Here is a 16,023-nt window from a genome sequence, read left to right on the forward strand (position 1 = left end):
TCCATCCCTTCATCCCTCCATCCTTACTGATGGACCAAGTCATTCTGGATTGGAGTAACTCTCTCCAGAGAGAGAGAGAGAGAGAGTGACAGAGAAGCTCCCAAATCCGTCCTTGGATCAGCAGTACAATGGTGCAGTACTCTCGCTCTCTCGTTCTCTCGTTCTCCATCACCGGGGGTGTGTTTCTGTCTTTCCCATTTCTTCTCGTTCCCTCTCTCGCTTTGTCTTTATATGTATGTGAGTTTGAGAGTGAGAGTGTGTAAGTATCTGTGTGTGTATGCATGTCTATCAGTGAATGAGTGTATGTGTTTATGAACTGGTGACCTCCTGACCCCATCAAGCTGTGAGTGCTGCTTTTGGTACGGGCTAAACAGCAAAGGCTGTCACCCAGAAAAAGCTGTTATGTTTAACCCCGCACTCTCCCAAAGGCAGTGAGTAGACACAGCTCATACTGCCTTGTGTCTGTCCTGACATGTAAACAATGGCTACATAACAGCTGATCCTCAACACGGGGGCCCCTCAGGGGTGCGTGCTCAGTCCCCTCCTGTACTCCCTGTTCACCCACGACTGCATGGCCAGGCACGACTCCAGCTCCATCATTAAGTTTGCAGACGACACAGCAGTGGGGGGCCTGATCACCGACAACAACGAGACAGCCTATAGGGAGGAGGTCAGAGACCTGGCCGTGTGGTGCCAGGACAACAACCTCTCCCTCAACATAACCAAGACTAAGGAGATGATTGTGGACTACAGGAAAAGGAGGACCGAGCACGCCCCCATTCTCATCGACGGGGCTGTAGTGGAGCAGGTTGAGAGCTTCAAGTTCCTTGGTGTCCACATCAGCAACAAACTAAAAGGGTCCAAACACACCAAAACAGTCGTGAAGAGGGCACGACAAAGCCTATTCCCCCTCAGGAAACTAAAAAGATTTGGCATGGGTCCTCAGATCCTCAAAAGGTTCTACAGCTGCAACATCGAGAGCATCCTGACTGGTTGTTTCACTGCCCAGTATGGCAACTGCTCAGCCTCCAACCACAAGGCACTACAGAGAGTAGTGCGTACGGCCCAGAATATCACTGGGGCTGAGCTGCCTGCCATCCAGGACTTCTACACCAGGCGGTGTCAGAGGAAGGACATAAAAATGGTCAAAGACCCCAGCCACCCCAGTCATAGACTGTTCTCTCTACTACCGCATGGCAAGCGGTACCGGAGCGCCAAGTCTAAGACCAAAAGGCTTCTCAACAGTTTTTACCCCCAAGCCATAAGACTTCTGAACAGGTAATCAAATGGCTACCCGGACTATTTGCATTGTGTCTTTGTAACTGTTGTTTTAATTTATTTACTTATCTATTGTTCACCTAATACCTTTTTTAACTTAAAAATTGCACTATTGGTTAGAGCCTGTAAGTAAGCATTTCACTGTAAGGTCTACTTACACCTGTTGTATTCGGCGCATGTGACAAATAAAATTTGATTTGCTTTGATTTACATCGCAAAAGAGACCCTACAGTATTCCCTATATAATGGCACTGCTTTTGACCAAGGCCCATCAAGAATATGGCACCATTTAGTACCCATGCAAAGTATTACTTGATGGTGATGAGAAAGATTGATATTTATCTCAGTTGGGTGTGGGAGTAAAGAGAGTGAAGAGAGTTGTGTTGTACTCACCGAACCGCTTGTATCCAAAAGACTGTACTTCCTCCTCGTCTGCAAAATCGTCTGTGGGAATAACAACAGATACACGTGTGTTAGAATGAGGTCCAGAGAAAAATCACACACTAGTACGGCAACAAATGAACAGTGTATACTCCATTGGTTCCAGAACAAATGCAATCGATATTTATCTAGAATATAGTGCCGCAGTCACACACTGAAATCCACAGCATGGAGTAATAAGCGTGTCATGAAACCTTCGTACACTGTATGTCTGCATCCCAAATGACAGCCTATTCTGTGTATATTGCATTACTTTTGGCCAGTCCTATGAGGAATAGGGTACCATTTGGGACGCAGCCTATACGTATATCAACTCCCCAGCCACCATAGTTAACGATGCCTCATTGTACTGCAGGAGGAGTGAGTACCCCACCCCCACCTCAGCAGAGGTCAGGACAGAATGTTCTCCCAACAACTGTTCTGTTACTACTCTGGCTGAGAGACCTTATTATATAAATCAAGCCTTTAAAGCCTCAACTATCATACAAAATAAATCGCAAGATCCTGAAGGGACTGTTTCCATAATTATTGGCACCCTTGATGAAGATGAACAAAATAATGTATAAAACAAATAATACAAATACTAGGGAAATTATATTATTTTATACTAATACAATTGCTCAGAGAAATAGATTTTGTTTTACAAGTAATAAAAAAAATAAAAAAAAGATAGGTGTCAAAATTATTGGCACCCTGTTTTCAATTCTCTAGCACCCTCCTGTGCGAGGATAAAGACACTGAGCCTTTTTCTAAAAATGATTCATGAGATTGGAGTACATGTTGGGGGGGATCTTAGACCATTCCTTCATAGAGAATCTTCCCAGATCCTTGATATCCTTCATCCGCTCTTATGGACTGCCCTCTTCAATTCAAATCACAAACCACATGTTTTCAATGGGGTTCAAGTCCGGAGACTTAGACGGCCATTGCAAAATGTTTATTTTGTGGTCAATTAACCATTTAGCTCTATTTCCATGTCATCTGACCATAGCACCTCCTGGAGTTTGATAAACGCATTGGCACTCGGATTGGAACGCACACCAGTAGAAGGTTTGGCATCGAAAAACAGAAGCATATGCAGAAAAGTACCTCATACCTACAGTTAAATATGGAGGTGGATCTTTGATGTTATGGGGCTATTTTGCTTCCACTGGTCCTGGGGCCCCTGTTAAGGTCAACGGCATCATGAACTTTACCATGTACCAGGACATTTTAGCCAAAAACCTGGTTGCCTCTGCCAGAAGGCTGATACTTGGCCGCAAGTGGATTTTCCAGCAAGACAATAACCCCAAGCACTAATCAAAATCCACAAAGAAATGGTTATTTGACGACAAAAATCAACATTAGGGTTCTGGTCAAATGTAGTGCACTATAGCGAATACGGTGCCATTTGAGACACAGCCTAGGCAACCAAATGGATACAGGACACCAACAGGCATTTGTGGCAGCCAGGACACTAGACAAATGCCTTTCTCTATAGGAAGGATAAATAGGCCTTACTCAGCACATAGCTTTATCATCATGGTATGTCATGGAGGCTATAACTCCCCATCAAGTGCCTCTCTCTGTGTGGAAAGGAGACAGGAGGACTCAGGCCTGTATAAGCCACAGGCTGCGGTTTCTCTGGGTTGTTGACTGTAAACCCTAATTAAACTTCGCTACACGAGAACCAAGCGCAGGTCGGCTGCAGAGAAAGAAGAATATCACTCATAATGGCTGGCAGATGTACACTCTTAGGGAAAAAAAAGGCTATCTAGAACCTTAAAGGGTTATTTGGCTGTCCCTTTAGGAGAACCCGTTGAAGAACCCCGTTTGGCTCCAAGTAGAAACATTTTGGTTCCAGGTAGAAACTTTTTGGGTTCTACATGTAACCCAAAAGGGTTCTACCTGGAACCAAAAAGGGTTTTCCTATGGGGACAACCAAAGAACCCTTTTGAGGAGAGAGGCAGTGTCGTCTGGGGGCAGTGTGAGGGGGAGGGAAGGGGGACAGGGGTGAGATATGTTGGGCGTGGCGGTTATTATAATTAGCAAATAATGACGCCTGTTAGAGCCGATTCAGACATATTTGTATAAAAGACTGAACATACCGAGCTCCATGTATATTTGTGTAAATATATGAAATATGAATGTATATGATGAAATATTAGGTACCTTTATGATTTATATTTACTTGATTGAGATATATTCATTTGTTGTTAGTGTAACTTAGTTTTTGGCCCCCCCTCTTGCCCGTTCATTGTACTGTGGTAAGTGTGTTAGGATAAAGGCAGGAAGTTGGGCCTTCGGGGGAAGGAGTCCTTGCTAGATGCGGGAGCGGTATAGTTTTTTGACCATACAGACATACAGACAGGTCATATTATGTATTTTCCATATCAAGTAATCTATGTTTTAAGTTGATTGGATAATCATTTTCCTGTTAGATATAAGAAGAATAAACATTTTTGTTGCACCATATCCCTGGATCACATTGAATGTTTGGCTGTTAGGAAACCTTAAGTGTGGACTGTATGCGTACCAAACAACCCCGCTTCAGGCTTGGGCAGTGGCTATGGTAAAGAGGAAAGGAAGCCACTACAACGCCACTGCTTAGATAAACTAAGAGATGCTCACTAACACAAACTCTATGACCCTGGTTGCGTCCCTAATGGCATCATACAGTATACACCCCAAGAAGATGAAGAGGAACATGGGTATGTACATCTTCTCCTGTGTGTGATTAAAGTACCTGTGTGTGCTATCTCTTGGGCTGCTTTATTCCCCTCTTAACGGGGGCGGTGTCAGTGAACACAAACCAGTGAAATACGTAGAGCCAGGTCACTCTCTTTCATGGTCCTTCGAGTATGGTTCCAGGGGATCCAGTGGACTACTACCATGTGGGGCTACTACTACCCTCTCTGGAGCCAATGTGAACCCCACGCCTGCCGAGGTTCAGCTTGGACCCAATGTTCCCTCTCCTCCACCTGTGGGATACTATTCAGCACCAGGTGGGGCCGCATACCCAGCAACCCAGCACGTGGATTGTTCTTCTGCGTTGGAGTGCCGGGGAGCTGGAGTGCCGGGGAGTTGCAGCGCCGTGGACATCGCTGCATTTGTCATAGGGTGTGCAGGAGTCCCGTTTTGCCCATGTTGAGCGGAATATACAGTCTTCTCAAGTGATACTTCGCATTGTGCAGCAGCGAACCAGATCCCGGGCTTCCTCCTGTCAGGGGAGCCATTTCCAGCGGTTTGCAGTGGAGAGCATGGGACAGTCATACGGAGAACAGCAGCAAGGGGGTTGTCTTTTCAGGCCTGTCACCGTTGCCAGATGTGACTGTGAGCATCTGGTGTGACTATATTGCCTCTCCAGCCCCGGCTACAACTGAGACCATGTCCTCGGCCCCCGCTGGTCCTCATGAGTTGCCTGCTACAGAGACTAAGCCCACACCAGATGTAATTCCCCGTCCCCCCTCCGCTGCTGTGGAGTCTGGGGGAGTCCTCTCCCGGGCTCGGGCGGCCTATGCGCTTCCAGTAGCATTGCCACACTGTAGTAAGCCTATGTTGCTGACTGGACCCTAGTCCTCACAGCCACCAGATCATCAACAGCCAAATCTACCCGGAAAGCCACCGCCAGCGGCAGAGGCCCTGTCTGCCTCTGACTCTCTGCCTGTCCCTGCACTAGGGGACCCTCCAGCAGCACCGGACCTGTCTGCTGATACCTGGGCCCATGGGGGGACCCAGCCACAGCCCTGTCACCATCTACTGACAGTACAGCTTCACCTGACAGAACCACAGTCCTGGGTCCGGTTCTGTGTGTTCAGGATTCTCCTGCCTAGCATGTACTACCTGACCCAGCTCCAGTCCTGGTCCTGCTGCCTCTGCACTCAACCCCCAACGTGACTGTGGGGGGGGGACCAGAACTCACCGGGGCCGACCACCCAGACTTCACCCTCCAGTGTCCTATCCCAGGGGAACTACCTATTCCTGCTCCTGGCTGTGATCTTATTCACCATCTGCCCTGGTCTCACCAGCACTGCCTCCTGATCTGACCCTGTGTCTACCTTTGGGGCCTGCTCCGGGGCTTGCCCTGGGCACTCCTCTGGTTCCTGCACTGGGGGAATTGCCTGCCTCAGTTGGGGAACCGCCACCTCCATGCCTGCTCTCCTCTGCTGGGGCACAGCCCACCTCCGTGGGGGAACCACCGCTGCACCTACTCTCCACTACTGGGGCATGGCCCGCCTCTGTGAGGAAAACCCCCCTAGCACCTGGACTTGTTACAGTGGGCTGGCCATACTCCAAAGTGCCACCCGCATGGATGCCTTAAACCCTCTGTTCCCTGGCAGCTCCTGACCTGCAGTTGATGGAGTGACTGCATGGAATAACTACACGGGGTGGCGGGGAGCACCACTACTGACATTCCGGCAGGGGAATCCTTCCCTTTGTGAATATGCTGCACATATTTTAGGGGTCGCTGATACAGAATCCCCCTGCTGAGGGTGTTACATATCACTGTTTGTGTGAGCATTTGTTTATTTGCTTTCTGGAGCCACGCTGTCTGACTCACCCATCCTCAGCTTTTCAACCCCTCATGTGAGAGATCAATATCTCCTACAGCTCATGGCTTCAGCCAATCGAACAATATCCATGTGTCTTACCCCAGTGCAATGCTCTAGCCTTGCAGTCTCTCCAGGCCCAGATTGGCTAGCCAGCCTGACCCACACTCTCCAAGGGAGTAAATATTGCTCGTATCTGAATGGTGTTATTCCAGTCTGTGAGTGTGGGTGGATATAACACAGGAACTTTAATCACACACAGGGATGCGTGAACACAGAAAACATATCCATGTTCATCTTCTTCTGCCTGTGACTAAAGTTCATTAGTGTGTTACCTGGGGTGGCAGGTAGCCTAGTGGTTAGAGCGTCGGGCCAGTAACCGAAAGGTTGCTAGATTGAATCCCAGAGCCAACAAGGTAAAAAGCTGTTGTTCTGCCCCTGAACAAGGCAGTTAACCCAGACTAGGCTGTCATTGAAAATAATAATTTGTTCTTAACTGACTTGCCTAGTTAAATAAAGGAAAAAAATATATATATATATTGGACTGCTTTATTCCCCTCTAACCGGGGAGGGTGTCAGTGAGTCACAACCCAGTAAAATACGTGGAGCCGGATTTCTCTCTTTCAACTACTTATGACCAGAGCCCAAGGTTCCCTGGTCAAAAGTAGTACACTTGATAGGGAAAGGTGTGCCATTTGGGACTCAAACTGTGTCTATGATAGAGAGAAGCCCACACACTAAAAAATGAGGGTTGTTTGGGAAGGTTGATGGTTCTATGTAGAACCATAATGACTCAAAGGACCGTTTGAGCTCTTCAGTGGTTCTATACAGTTCCCAAAAGGGTTCTTTGCTCTTTTAGTGGTAATTAAAATGTAGGGGCTGTGGCTTATTAGAATATTTTGGGGGCGTGGTTTGCGCACAGCTCTTTTTGTGCAACCGTGAGTGAGAGTGTCATTCCAGTTTATGTAATGTGTTGTGTTAGACACCATATATTTTATATGATCATGGAAAGTGATTGTGTTTTGTAAAAGACTCATATATGGCCTTGTGTCAATTGGGAATTGTTTCATAAATCAGTCCATGGTTCTTAATCTAAATTCTCTCCTCAGGGACCTGCAGGTGTTCCAGAGGTAGCTCACTTGATTAAATGTGTCAGTTAACACAATAATAACACCTATGGAATTTGAGCAATATAATATGGCTGACCAGAATCAAAAACCCTGTATGGTTATTCTAAAGGATCTACAAAGAACATTTCAGATTGAGAAAGATTCCTTATAGAACTATTGTCCCTAAAGGTTCTGTGAAGAACAATAAAACGGGTTCTATATAGCCCCAACAAGGGTTGTAACCATAGCGGAACCCTTTTTGGTGCAATATAGAACCTTTGTTAATGGTCCTTTATAGAACCTCAGGAAAAGGGTTCTTTATAACACCATACAATTTAGAACCTAATGAGCATTGTTCTTTATTGAACTTTCAAAACAGGGTTCTATATAGCACCAAAAGGGTTCCGCTTTGGTTACAAGACAAATAACCTCTATCCGGTACTATTTAGAATCATTATTTTGAATGTGCATATGAACATACTGAATGATGTGTTCCATTGTTCCTCGATCACTTCTGAATTTGAGAGACATATGAGATGAGTCCCCATCTATGGTGTTATTGATCATGTGTCACATGGGTAACAAAACGTTGGTGTTCCACAGGGGAGTTAACTGTTTGTAAATATGCAATTGGCTACATGAGGTCTATACATGGAATCATAAGGAGAGAATCAAATCAATGCAATACACCTCCCTGCATAAAATATGGTTAATATTTGCCTTTGAATAACAATTGAGCACACTGTCTTATTGTTAGTACAGGCTACAACAAAAGCATCACTGATATACAGTATATCACAAAGGACCTAAAGTAACCAAACAAAAACAGTTACTCAATCAATGCACTACTATAGAGAATGATGCGACTGGCGGAGAAAGGCCAAGTCGTTTCACAATACAGCTGAATTCCACACCACAGGCACTTAATCTCATCCAGATGTGCAACACTCAGGCCAGCGCACGCGCGCACAGATACAGAAAATCGTGAATTTATCGAAATTTTTTGGCTACCACTTCAAAACTTCTCAAACCGATTTTAAAGATGAACAGCACCTTGCATAACACATACTGTACCTTTCATGGCGTTGTATAAATCTGTTAGGAGTGCAGAAGAGATGAGAGTCGCTATGTCACTTTTAGTTCATCTCAAAATTCAGTCCAACCGAGCAGGTTTGAATCAGTTGCTGGGAGAACAGCAAACTAAACGCTCGCACAAAAAGTTCCGATCCTCCAATTTCAAATTTTGAGGACTGCGCGCGACCGTAAAATGTTAATCTCGAACATCCCGTTAGAATCCCATTGTTCCGTTATTTGCCCACACTGTTGGATAAAATCTGGATAGAGAAAGTTAAATTTCTCCGTATTCGTAATATTTTGTGTTGCGCTGGAAAATGCACTCGTGGCTTGTGTTAGGTTATATTAAATATGTATCTTTCCAGTGCGCAGCGCTGACCACAATCACAAACTCACAAACATTTTAGAGCCGAAGGATGTCCCGCGTCTGCAGCCCAGTTCTACACACCCTACACACTCCTCACTCTCCTTAAAGGTGAGGATGCCTTTCAGCGCAGACTGTGGGATGCCTTGAGAAACTGCTGGCAAGAGATGAGATTAGATTACTGGGTGAAAAATCTGGTACCCATTAAAGACCATTTCAAAGGGGTTGGGCAGGGGGGCTAAACCAACGTCACTGGACCTGCCAGCGATTTTAATGCATTGTGTTTAGATGTTGCATTCTTTCTCACTCCAAGTAGGATTTTGATAGGCTATTAGACAACATATTTGGAATGTTGAATCTCCATCCATGCTCTCTCTTTTATGCCTTACAAAAAAATATTGCAGTTTTGAAACTGCCGTAAAAGTGCATTAACTGCAGTCAACTGTGATATTTTGATACAGTACTTGAAGAATAACTGCTGTGACTATTATCAAAATTGGGAGAACTTATCACATACTGCACTCTAACTGCAGTTACACTGCAAAATTACTGCAGTAAAAAAACTGTTATTGTTGGATGCAGTATTTGTAGCATACTGCAGTTATACTGCGTTCTACATGCAGTTATACTGCAGTGTAGTGCAGTTATACTGCACTCTGACTGCAAACTTTTTTCGTAAGGGATGAAGGTGTAAAATGTCTCCACTACTACCAATGACTATTATCACATTTGGGATAAGTTATCACAGCTGGGGATGTGGAATGCCATACCATTTAATTCAGCCTAATGGGAACCCAAGCATAGAACATGCCCTCTCTGGTTTGTGGCCCCTGAAACCTCTTTGCCCTGCAGAAGCAGTCCACTGATCAAAGACACATGGTTTTCTCAGGCTAATTAGCACATCAATGCAATATGACCCCCTTTTATCTTATGTTAAAGCCGCATGTTTTTCTGAGTGTCAGTGGGATGTTACTTTTAGGGCGGCAGGTAGCCTAGTGGGTAGAGCATCGGGCCAGTAACCGAAAGGTTGCTAGGTCGAATCCCTGAGCTGATAAGGTAAAAATCTGTCGTTCTGCCCCTGAACAAGGCAGTTAACCCACTGTTCCTAGGCCGTCATTGTAAATAAGAATTTGTTTTTAACTGACTTGCCTAGTTAAATAAAGGTTACATTTTTTTTTTTAAACACAGCTTTTCTGGTTGTCCCAAAATAAAACGTCCCAAAATAATAAACAGTCACCTACATTTGGCTCTTACATCCACATTGAACAAAGCATTTAGTGTCTGTGTGTGTGCAGTACGCTCCCTTGGTGTTCACCCTCAAGCTGATCCTCTGGTACGCACTAAGTCGCAATCTGATTCTCCAAAAAGATCGAACTCTGAAAAAAACAGGCAAGGTTGACTAGACTCTGAGCCCTGTAGAGCTCTTATCAAAAGTAGTGCACTATATAAGGAATGGAGTGAGATTTGGGTCTCATCCTTCTTCTCTTTCGATAACAGAGCCCATAACCCAGACTAACCCAGGCTCAGTGTTAAGGGCTTGGCTTATGACAGTCCGGAGTGTATCAGATTCCAGACCTGTCTGAAATAATTTTAGGGGTCATCCAGTGTTTTTCTTATGGCTGCAAAACTGTAGTTTTACTATCGGCCATAATTGCAGCTGCAGGCTGGTATTAGGGCCCAGGTAAAGATCAGAGTGGCAGGTAGTCTGTAGACCAGACTCCTGGTGGGCCTCTTTCAGAGGTTGGGACCTCATTTGCTGGGTCAGGGCTCTTAGTAGTACAGAGGGTTCATATTAACTTGGCTGGAGAAACCACATAGGCGCTACAAGTTCCACATTCTTCACTAAGTTAGTCAAGGAACGTGCTCTAACACCCTGGACCAGCGCTAGATAGTCACATGATCAGAATGATATAAACATGGTCAGAAAGTGAAAAGCAAACATCATTCACACACATAGACCGACTCACACAGAAGCACACACGCACAGAGCACAGCGGTGCTGCATGCATGGTGGCTATTGAGGGGCCTGAGTGAAAGGAGGTTCCCTTTCAGTAGGTCACTTCGTATAACATACTATGGGGAGTCAACAACCAATCATATACACCTGTAGGAAACTGAAATTACGCCCAACGGGCCAATGGATGCATCCATGTTGTAAGTTTGGGTCCTGGTATCGGTTTTTGTGTTTGCTAAAAGCTAACTACTTTCTGCTCTGCTTGTGTAGCTAATGCTTCCTTGCTTGGGTAGGATTTGTGTTTGCTAAAAACCCACTACTTTCTGCTCTGCTTGTGTAGTCAGTGCTTCCTTGCTTGAGCCAGTAGTGAGAGTAAATTCAAAAAGGCTAACCAGCTGAGTTTGAACCTGACGGTGCCCTAGGCCATGTGGCTTCACAATGAAAATGAAATATACTCACAAGTGCTGTCCTGTTTGCTTGCGGTTGAAACACGCTAAGAAGGCTTTGGCTTGGACCAGTTCATGTGACCATTGTCTCTGGCTCGGTTCGACTTCCATTGGGCGTCAGGTTGACTTTGTGAAAAAGATTGTGGCTGTTGGCGAAGGGTCTTCCGGTGAAGCGACCTCGGGAAAAGGGGTTGTCTGAGGCCGGGAGAGAGCAGCAACGGTGGTTAGAGTTGATATGAGGCTCATTACGGTTTCTCTGGCAGTGTTCAGAGTCCGGATTCCAGGAATGATATACAGCACTATCTCTGGTTGGCTCTGGAGGGTTTTCAGAGTGTGAATCGGATGACAGCCCATGGTAGCCTAAAGTCCCTGCTTTGGATTCGGGCGGGAGAGTGAACCATTGGTGGTTAATGCGCCTTTGATGGAGCTGTGTCGTAGGGCAGCAGATCACCTGGGGGGGATTGGTCATCTTCTCACCTGCAGTCGAGTTCCTCCAGGTTTGGGGGAAGGTATTTACCTATTGTCCCTGCAGCGGTGAAGCGTCGCTTAGCCCTGTTTAAAGATTTTGCCGATGAGCTAAAGGCAACCTGGGATTCCCCTCATTCAGCCAAGCTGGTGCTACCAAGTCATGGCGGGTTCATGAATGTAAAGGGTATGTATGGAGGCGGAGCTCGTTTGCACACCACTGATGGTGTGCAATTCAAATTTCTCAAACATACAACTATTATATCCCATTTTAAAGATACACTTCTCGTTAATCCAACCACATTGTCCGATTTCAAAAAGGCTTTATGGCGAAAGCATAACATTAGATTATGCTAGGACAGCACCTAACAAGAAAATACACACAGCCATTTTCCAAGCAAGGACAAGCGTCACAAAAATCAGAAATACAGCTAAAATTAATGACTAACCTTTGATGATCTTCATCAGATGGCACTCATAGGACTTCATGTTACACAATACATGTATGTTTTGCTCGATAAAGGTCATATTTATATCCAAAACCCCCATTTTACATTGGCGTGTAATGTTCAGAAATGTTTTGCCTCCCAAAACTTCTGTTGAATGAGCACATCAATTTACAGAAATACTCATCATAAACGTTGATAAAATATTAAACTGTTGTTCAAAGAATTATAGATAAACTTCTCCTTGATGCAACCGCTGTGTCAGATTTCAAAAAAACTTTACTGCGAAAGCACACTTTGCAATAATCTGAGTACAGCGCTCAGAGACGAAACCAAACCGCCATTTTGTGGAGTCAACAAAACTCAGAAATAACATTATAAATATTCACTTACCTTTGATGATCTTCATCAGAATGCACTCCCAGGAATCCCAGGTCCACAATAAATGTTTGTTTTGTTCGATAAAGTCCATCATTTATGTCCAAATACCTCCTTTTGTTTGCGCGTTCAGTCCACTACTCCAAATGCAGGAAGCGCATGCAAATGTCACGACGAAAAGTAAAAAAAAGTTATATTTACGTTCGTAGAAATATGTCAAACGATATAGCATAAATCTTTAGGACATTTTTAACCTGTTGGGGGTAGGGAGCAGTATTGACATGGCCGGATAAAAAACGTACCCGATTTAATCTGGTTACTACTCCTGCCCAGTAACTAGAATATGCATATAATTATTGGCTTTGGGTAGAAAACACCCTAAAGTTTCTAAAACTGTTTGAATGGTGTCTGTGAGTATAACAGAACTCATATGGCAGGCAAAAACCTGAGAAGATTCCTTACAGGAAGTGCCCTCTCTGACAAGATCTTGTTCTTCTTGTCTCTGTTTATTGAAGACTGAGGATCTTTGCTGTAACGTGACACTTCCTACGGCTCCCATAGGCTCTCAGAGCCCGGGAAAAAGCTGAATGATATCGAGGCAGCCCCAGGCTGAAACACATTATCGCTTTTGGCAAGTGGCCGATCAGAGGACAATGGGCTTAGGCGCGTGCCCGAGTCGACCCCATGCTTTATTTTCTTTCGTCTGTTTACCTAAATGCAGATTCCCGGTCGGAATATTATCGCTTTTTTACGAGAAAAATGGCATAAAAATTGATTTTAAACAGCGGTTGACAAGCTTCGAAGTACGGTAATGGAATATTTACACATTTTTTTGTCACGAAATGCGCCATGCTCGTCACCCTTCTTTACCCTTTCGGATAGTGTCTTGAACGCACGAACAAAACGCCGCTATTTGGATATAACAATGGATTATTTGGGACCAAACCAACATTTGTTATTGAAGTAGAAGTCCTGGGAGTGCATTCTGATGAAGAACAGCAAAGGTAATAACATTTTTCTTATAGTAAATCTGACTTTGGTGAGTGCTAAACTTGCTGGGTGTCTAAATAGCTAGCCCTGTGATGCCGGGCTATCTACTTAGAATATTGCAAAATGTGCTTCATCCGAAAAGCTATTTTAAAATCGGACATATCGAGTGCATAGAGGAGTTCTGTATCTATAATTCTTAAAATAATTGTTATGCTTTTTGTGAACGTTTATCGTGAGTAATTTAGTACATTTTTAGTAAATTCACCGGAAGTTTGCGGGGGGTATGCTAGTTCTGAACGTCACATGCTAATGTAAAAAGCTGGTTTTTGATATAAATATGAACTTGATTGAACAAAACATGCATGTATTGTATAACATAATGTCCTAGGTGTGTCATCTGATGAAGATCATCAAAGGTTAGTGCTGCATTTAGCTGTCTTCTGGGTTTTTGTGACATTATATGCTAGCTTGAAAAATGGGTGTCTGATTATTTCTGGCTGGGTACTCTGCTGACATAATCTAATGTTTTGCTTTCGTTGTAAAGCCTTTTTGAAATCGGACAGTGTGGTTAGATTAACGAGAGTCTTGTCTTTAAAATGGTGTAAAATAGTCATATGTTTGAGAAATTGAAGTAATAGCATTTCTAAGGTATTTGAATAACGCGCCACGGGATTCCACTGGCTGTTACGTAGGTGGGACGAAATCGTCCCACTGGCCCTAGAGAAGTTAACATAAATCTTCAGTAATATTCCAACTGGACAATTCCAATGTCTTCAGAAAAGAAAAGGAACACAGCTAACTCTCACGTGAGTGCGCGCCTCTGAGCTCATGTCATTTTCTCACTCATCAACTTTCAGGCCCTCTTGTTCGCTCCATATTCACAGTAGAAGCATGAAACAACGTTCTAAATACTGTTGACATCTAGTGGAAGCCTTAGGAAGTGCAAAATGAACCCTAAGTCACTGTACACTGGATAGGGAATCACTTGAAAAACTACAACCCTCAGATTTCCACACTTCCTGGTTGGATTTTTCTCAGGTTTTTGCCTGCCATATGAGTTCTGTTAAACTCACAGACATCCTTCAAACAGTTTTAGAAACTTCAGAGTGTTGTCTATCCAAATCTACTAATACTATACATATCCTACCTTCTGAGCCTGAGTAGCAGGCAGTTTAATTTGGGCACGCCTTTCATCCGGACGTCAAAATACTGCCCCCTACCCTAGAGAAGTTAAGTGCCTTGAAGGTGGGGAGGGGTGTTCTTCATGTTTTGTACACTCAGTGTATATATGAATATGAACAAGGTTATCTGCATTTGTGACCAGCTTTTTGTCTGTTTCGCTAATCCAGCGTGGGGTAGGGCGCTTTCTAAGCAGGGTCTTTCTCATTGGATTGTGGATCCCCCTGGCATATGACAGCAAAAGGACAAGGGTTGCCTAGCGGTGTGCCTGCTCACTCTCTCCACTAGGGGTGTGGTGGCTTCTTGGGCATTATTCAGGGTAATGACAATTGGTGATATCTGTGCTGCAGCAAGTTGGGGTTCCCCACATACATTGGTGAGGTTTTATCGCTTGGATGTAACTGCTGTCAATGTGTTCTTATGATGGGTCCGGGAGTGGGTGTTAGGCAGCACGCAGGTTGCGCATTTATCCAGGTTATCCACAGTTTCCTTTGGGTTTGAGCCTTGAGCTGCCCTGTCTGACCCTGTACTATAGCCAGGAAAGCGGGGCTTCCGAGGGTGGGCTCGTCATCCATTGGGCATGATTTCAGTTTTCTTCAGGTGAATATGATTGGTTGTGGACTCCCCATAGTATGTTATACCTTGTTCCCTCCTTCAGAGAATAGTAGTTATATTCATGCCATGGTGTTTGGGTTAGAGTTTGGGTGTTTCTGGCATGGAGCCACCCTGAGGCCCAGGGATGTGAGTGTTTGTCCGGTGTTGGTGCTGGCAGACATTTTAGATTAAGAGTAGAGCCAATACTCAGACTCCAGTGCCATTGTCTGTCCTATGGGTCCTATGGGTCTCTCTCGCCCTCTCTCTGCAGTGTGAATAAGGGGGATTCATGGAGATAGATTGTTTACAGACAGATTATTTCACTGTATCACAATTCCAGTGGGTCAGAAGTTTACATACACTAAGTTGACTGTGCCTTTAAACAGCTTGGAAAATTCCAGAAAATGATGTCATGGCTTTAGAAGCTTCTGATAGGCTAATTGACATCATTTGAGTCAATTGGAGGTATACCTGTGGATGTGTTTCGAGGCCTACTTTCAAACTCAGTGGACACCAGCACTGTCTGGAAGAATGGGCCGAAATTCACCCAACGTATTGTGGGAAGCTTGTGGAAGGCTACCTGAAACGTTTGACCCAAGTTAAACAATTTAAAGGCAATGCTACCAATTACTAATTGAGTGTATGTAAACTTCTGACTCACTGGGAATGTGATGAAATAAATAAAAGTTGAAATAAATCATTCTCTCTACAATTATTCTGACATTTCACATTCTTAAAATGAAGTGGTGATCCTAACTGACCTTAAACAGAGAATT

The 16,023-nt window shown here is 44.4% G+C and overlaps 1 protein-coding gene across 1 annotated transcript in view; it reads right to left on the reverse strand.

The window, feature by feature from the left end:
* The window catches only part of LOC106578704 (collectin-12), a 51,154-nt gene extending 42,179 nt beyond the window's left edge, over nucleotides 1-8,975 (reverse strand). The window contains exons 1-2 of the mRNA XM_014157822.2: nucleotides 8,432-8,975; nucleotides 1,672-1,722 (exon numbers count right to left, since the gene is read on the reverse strand). Coding sequence (XP_014013297.1) covers nucleotides 1,672-1,722; nucleotides 8,432-8,438 — 58 coding nt within the window. The 5' untranslated portion in view covers nucleotides 8,439-8,975. The remainder of the gene's footprint in view (nucleotides 1-1,671; nucleotides 1,723-8,431) is intronic.
* Nucleotides 8,976-16,023: the final 7,048 nt, after the last annotated feature.

Source organism: Salmo salar, chromosome ssa19 (assembly GCF_905237065.1).
Source record: "Salmo salar chromosome ssa19, Ssal_v3.1, whole genome shotgun sequence".
In the NCBI taxonomy this organism is placed as follows: Eukaryota; Metazoa; Chordata; class Actinopteri; order Salmoniformes; family Salmonidae; genus Salmo; species Salmo salar.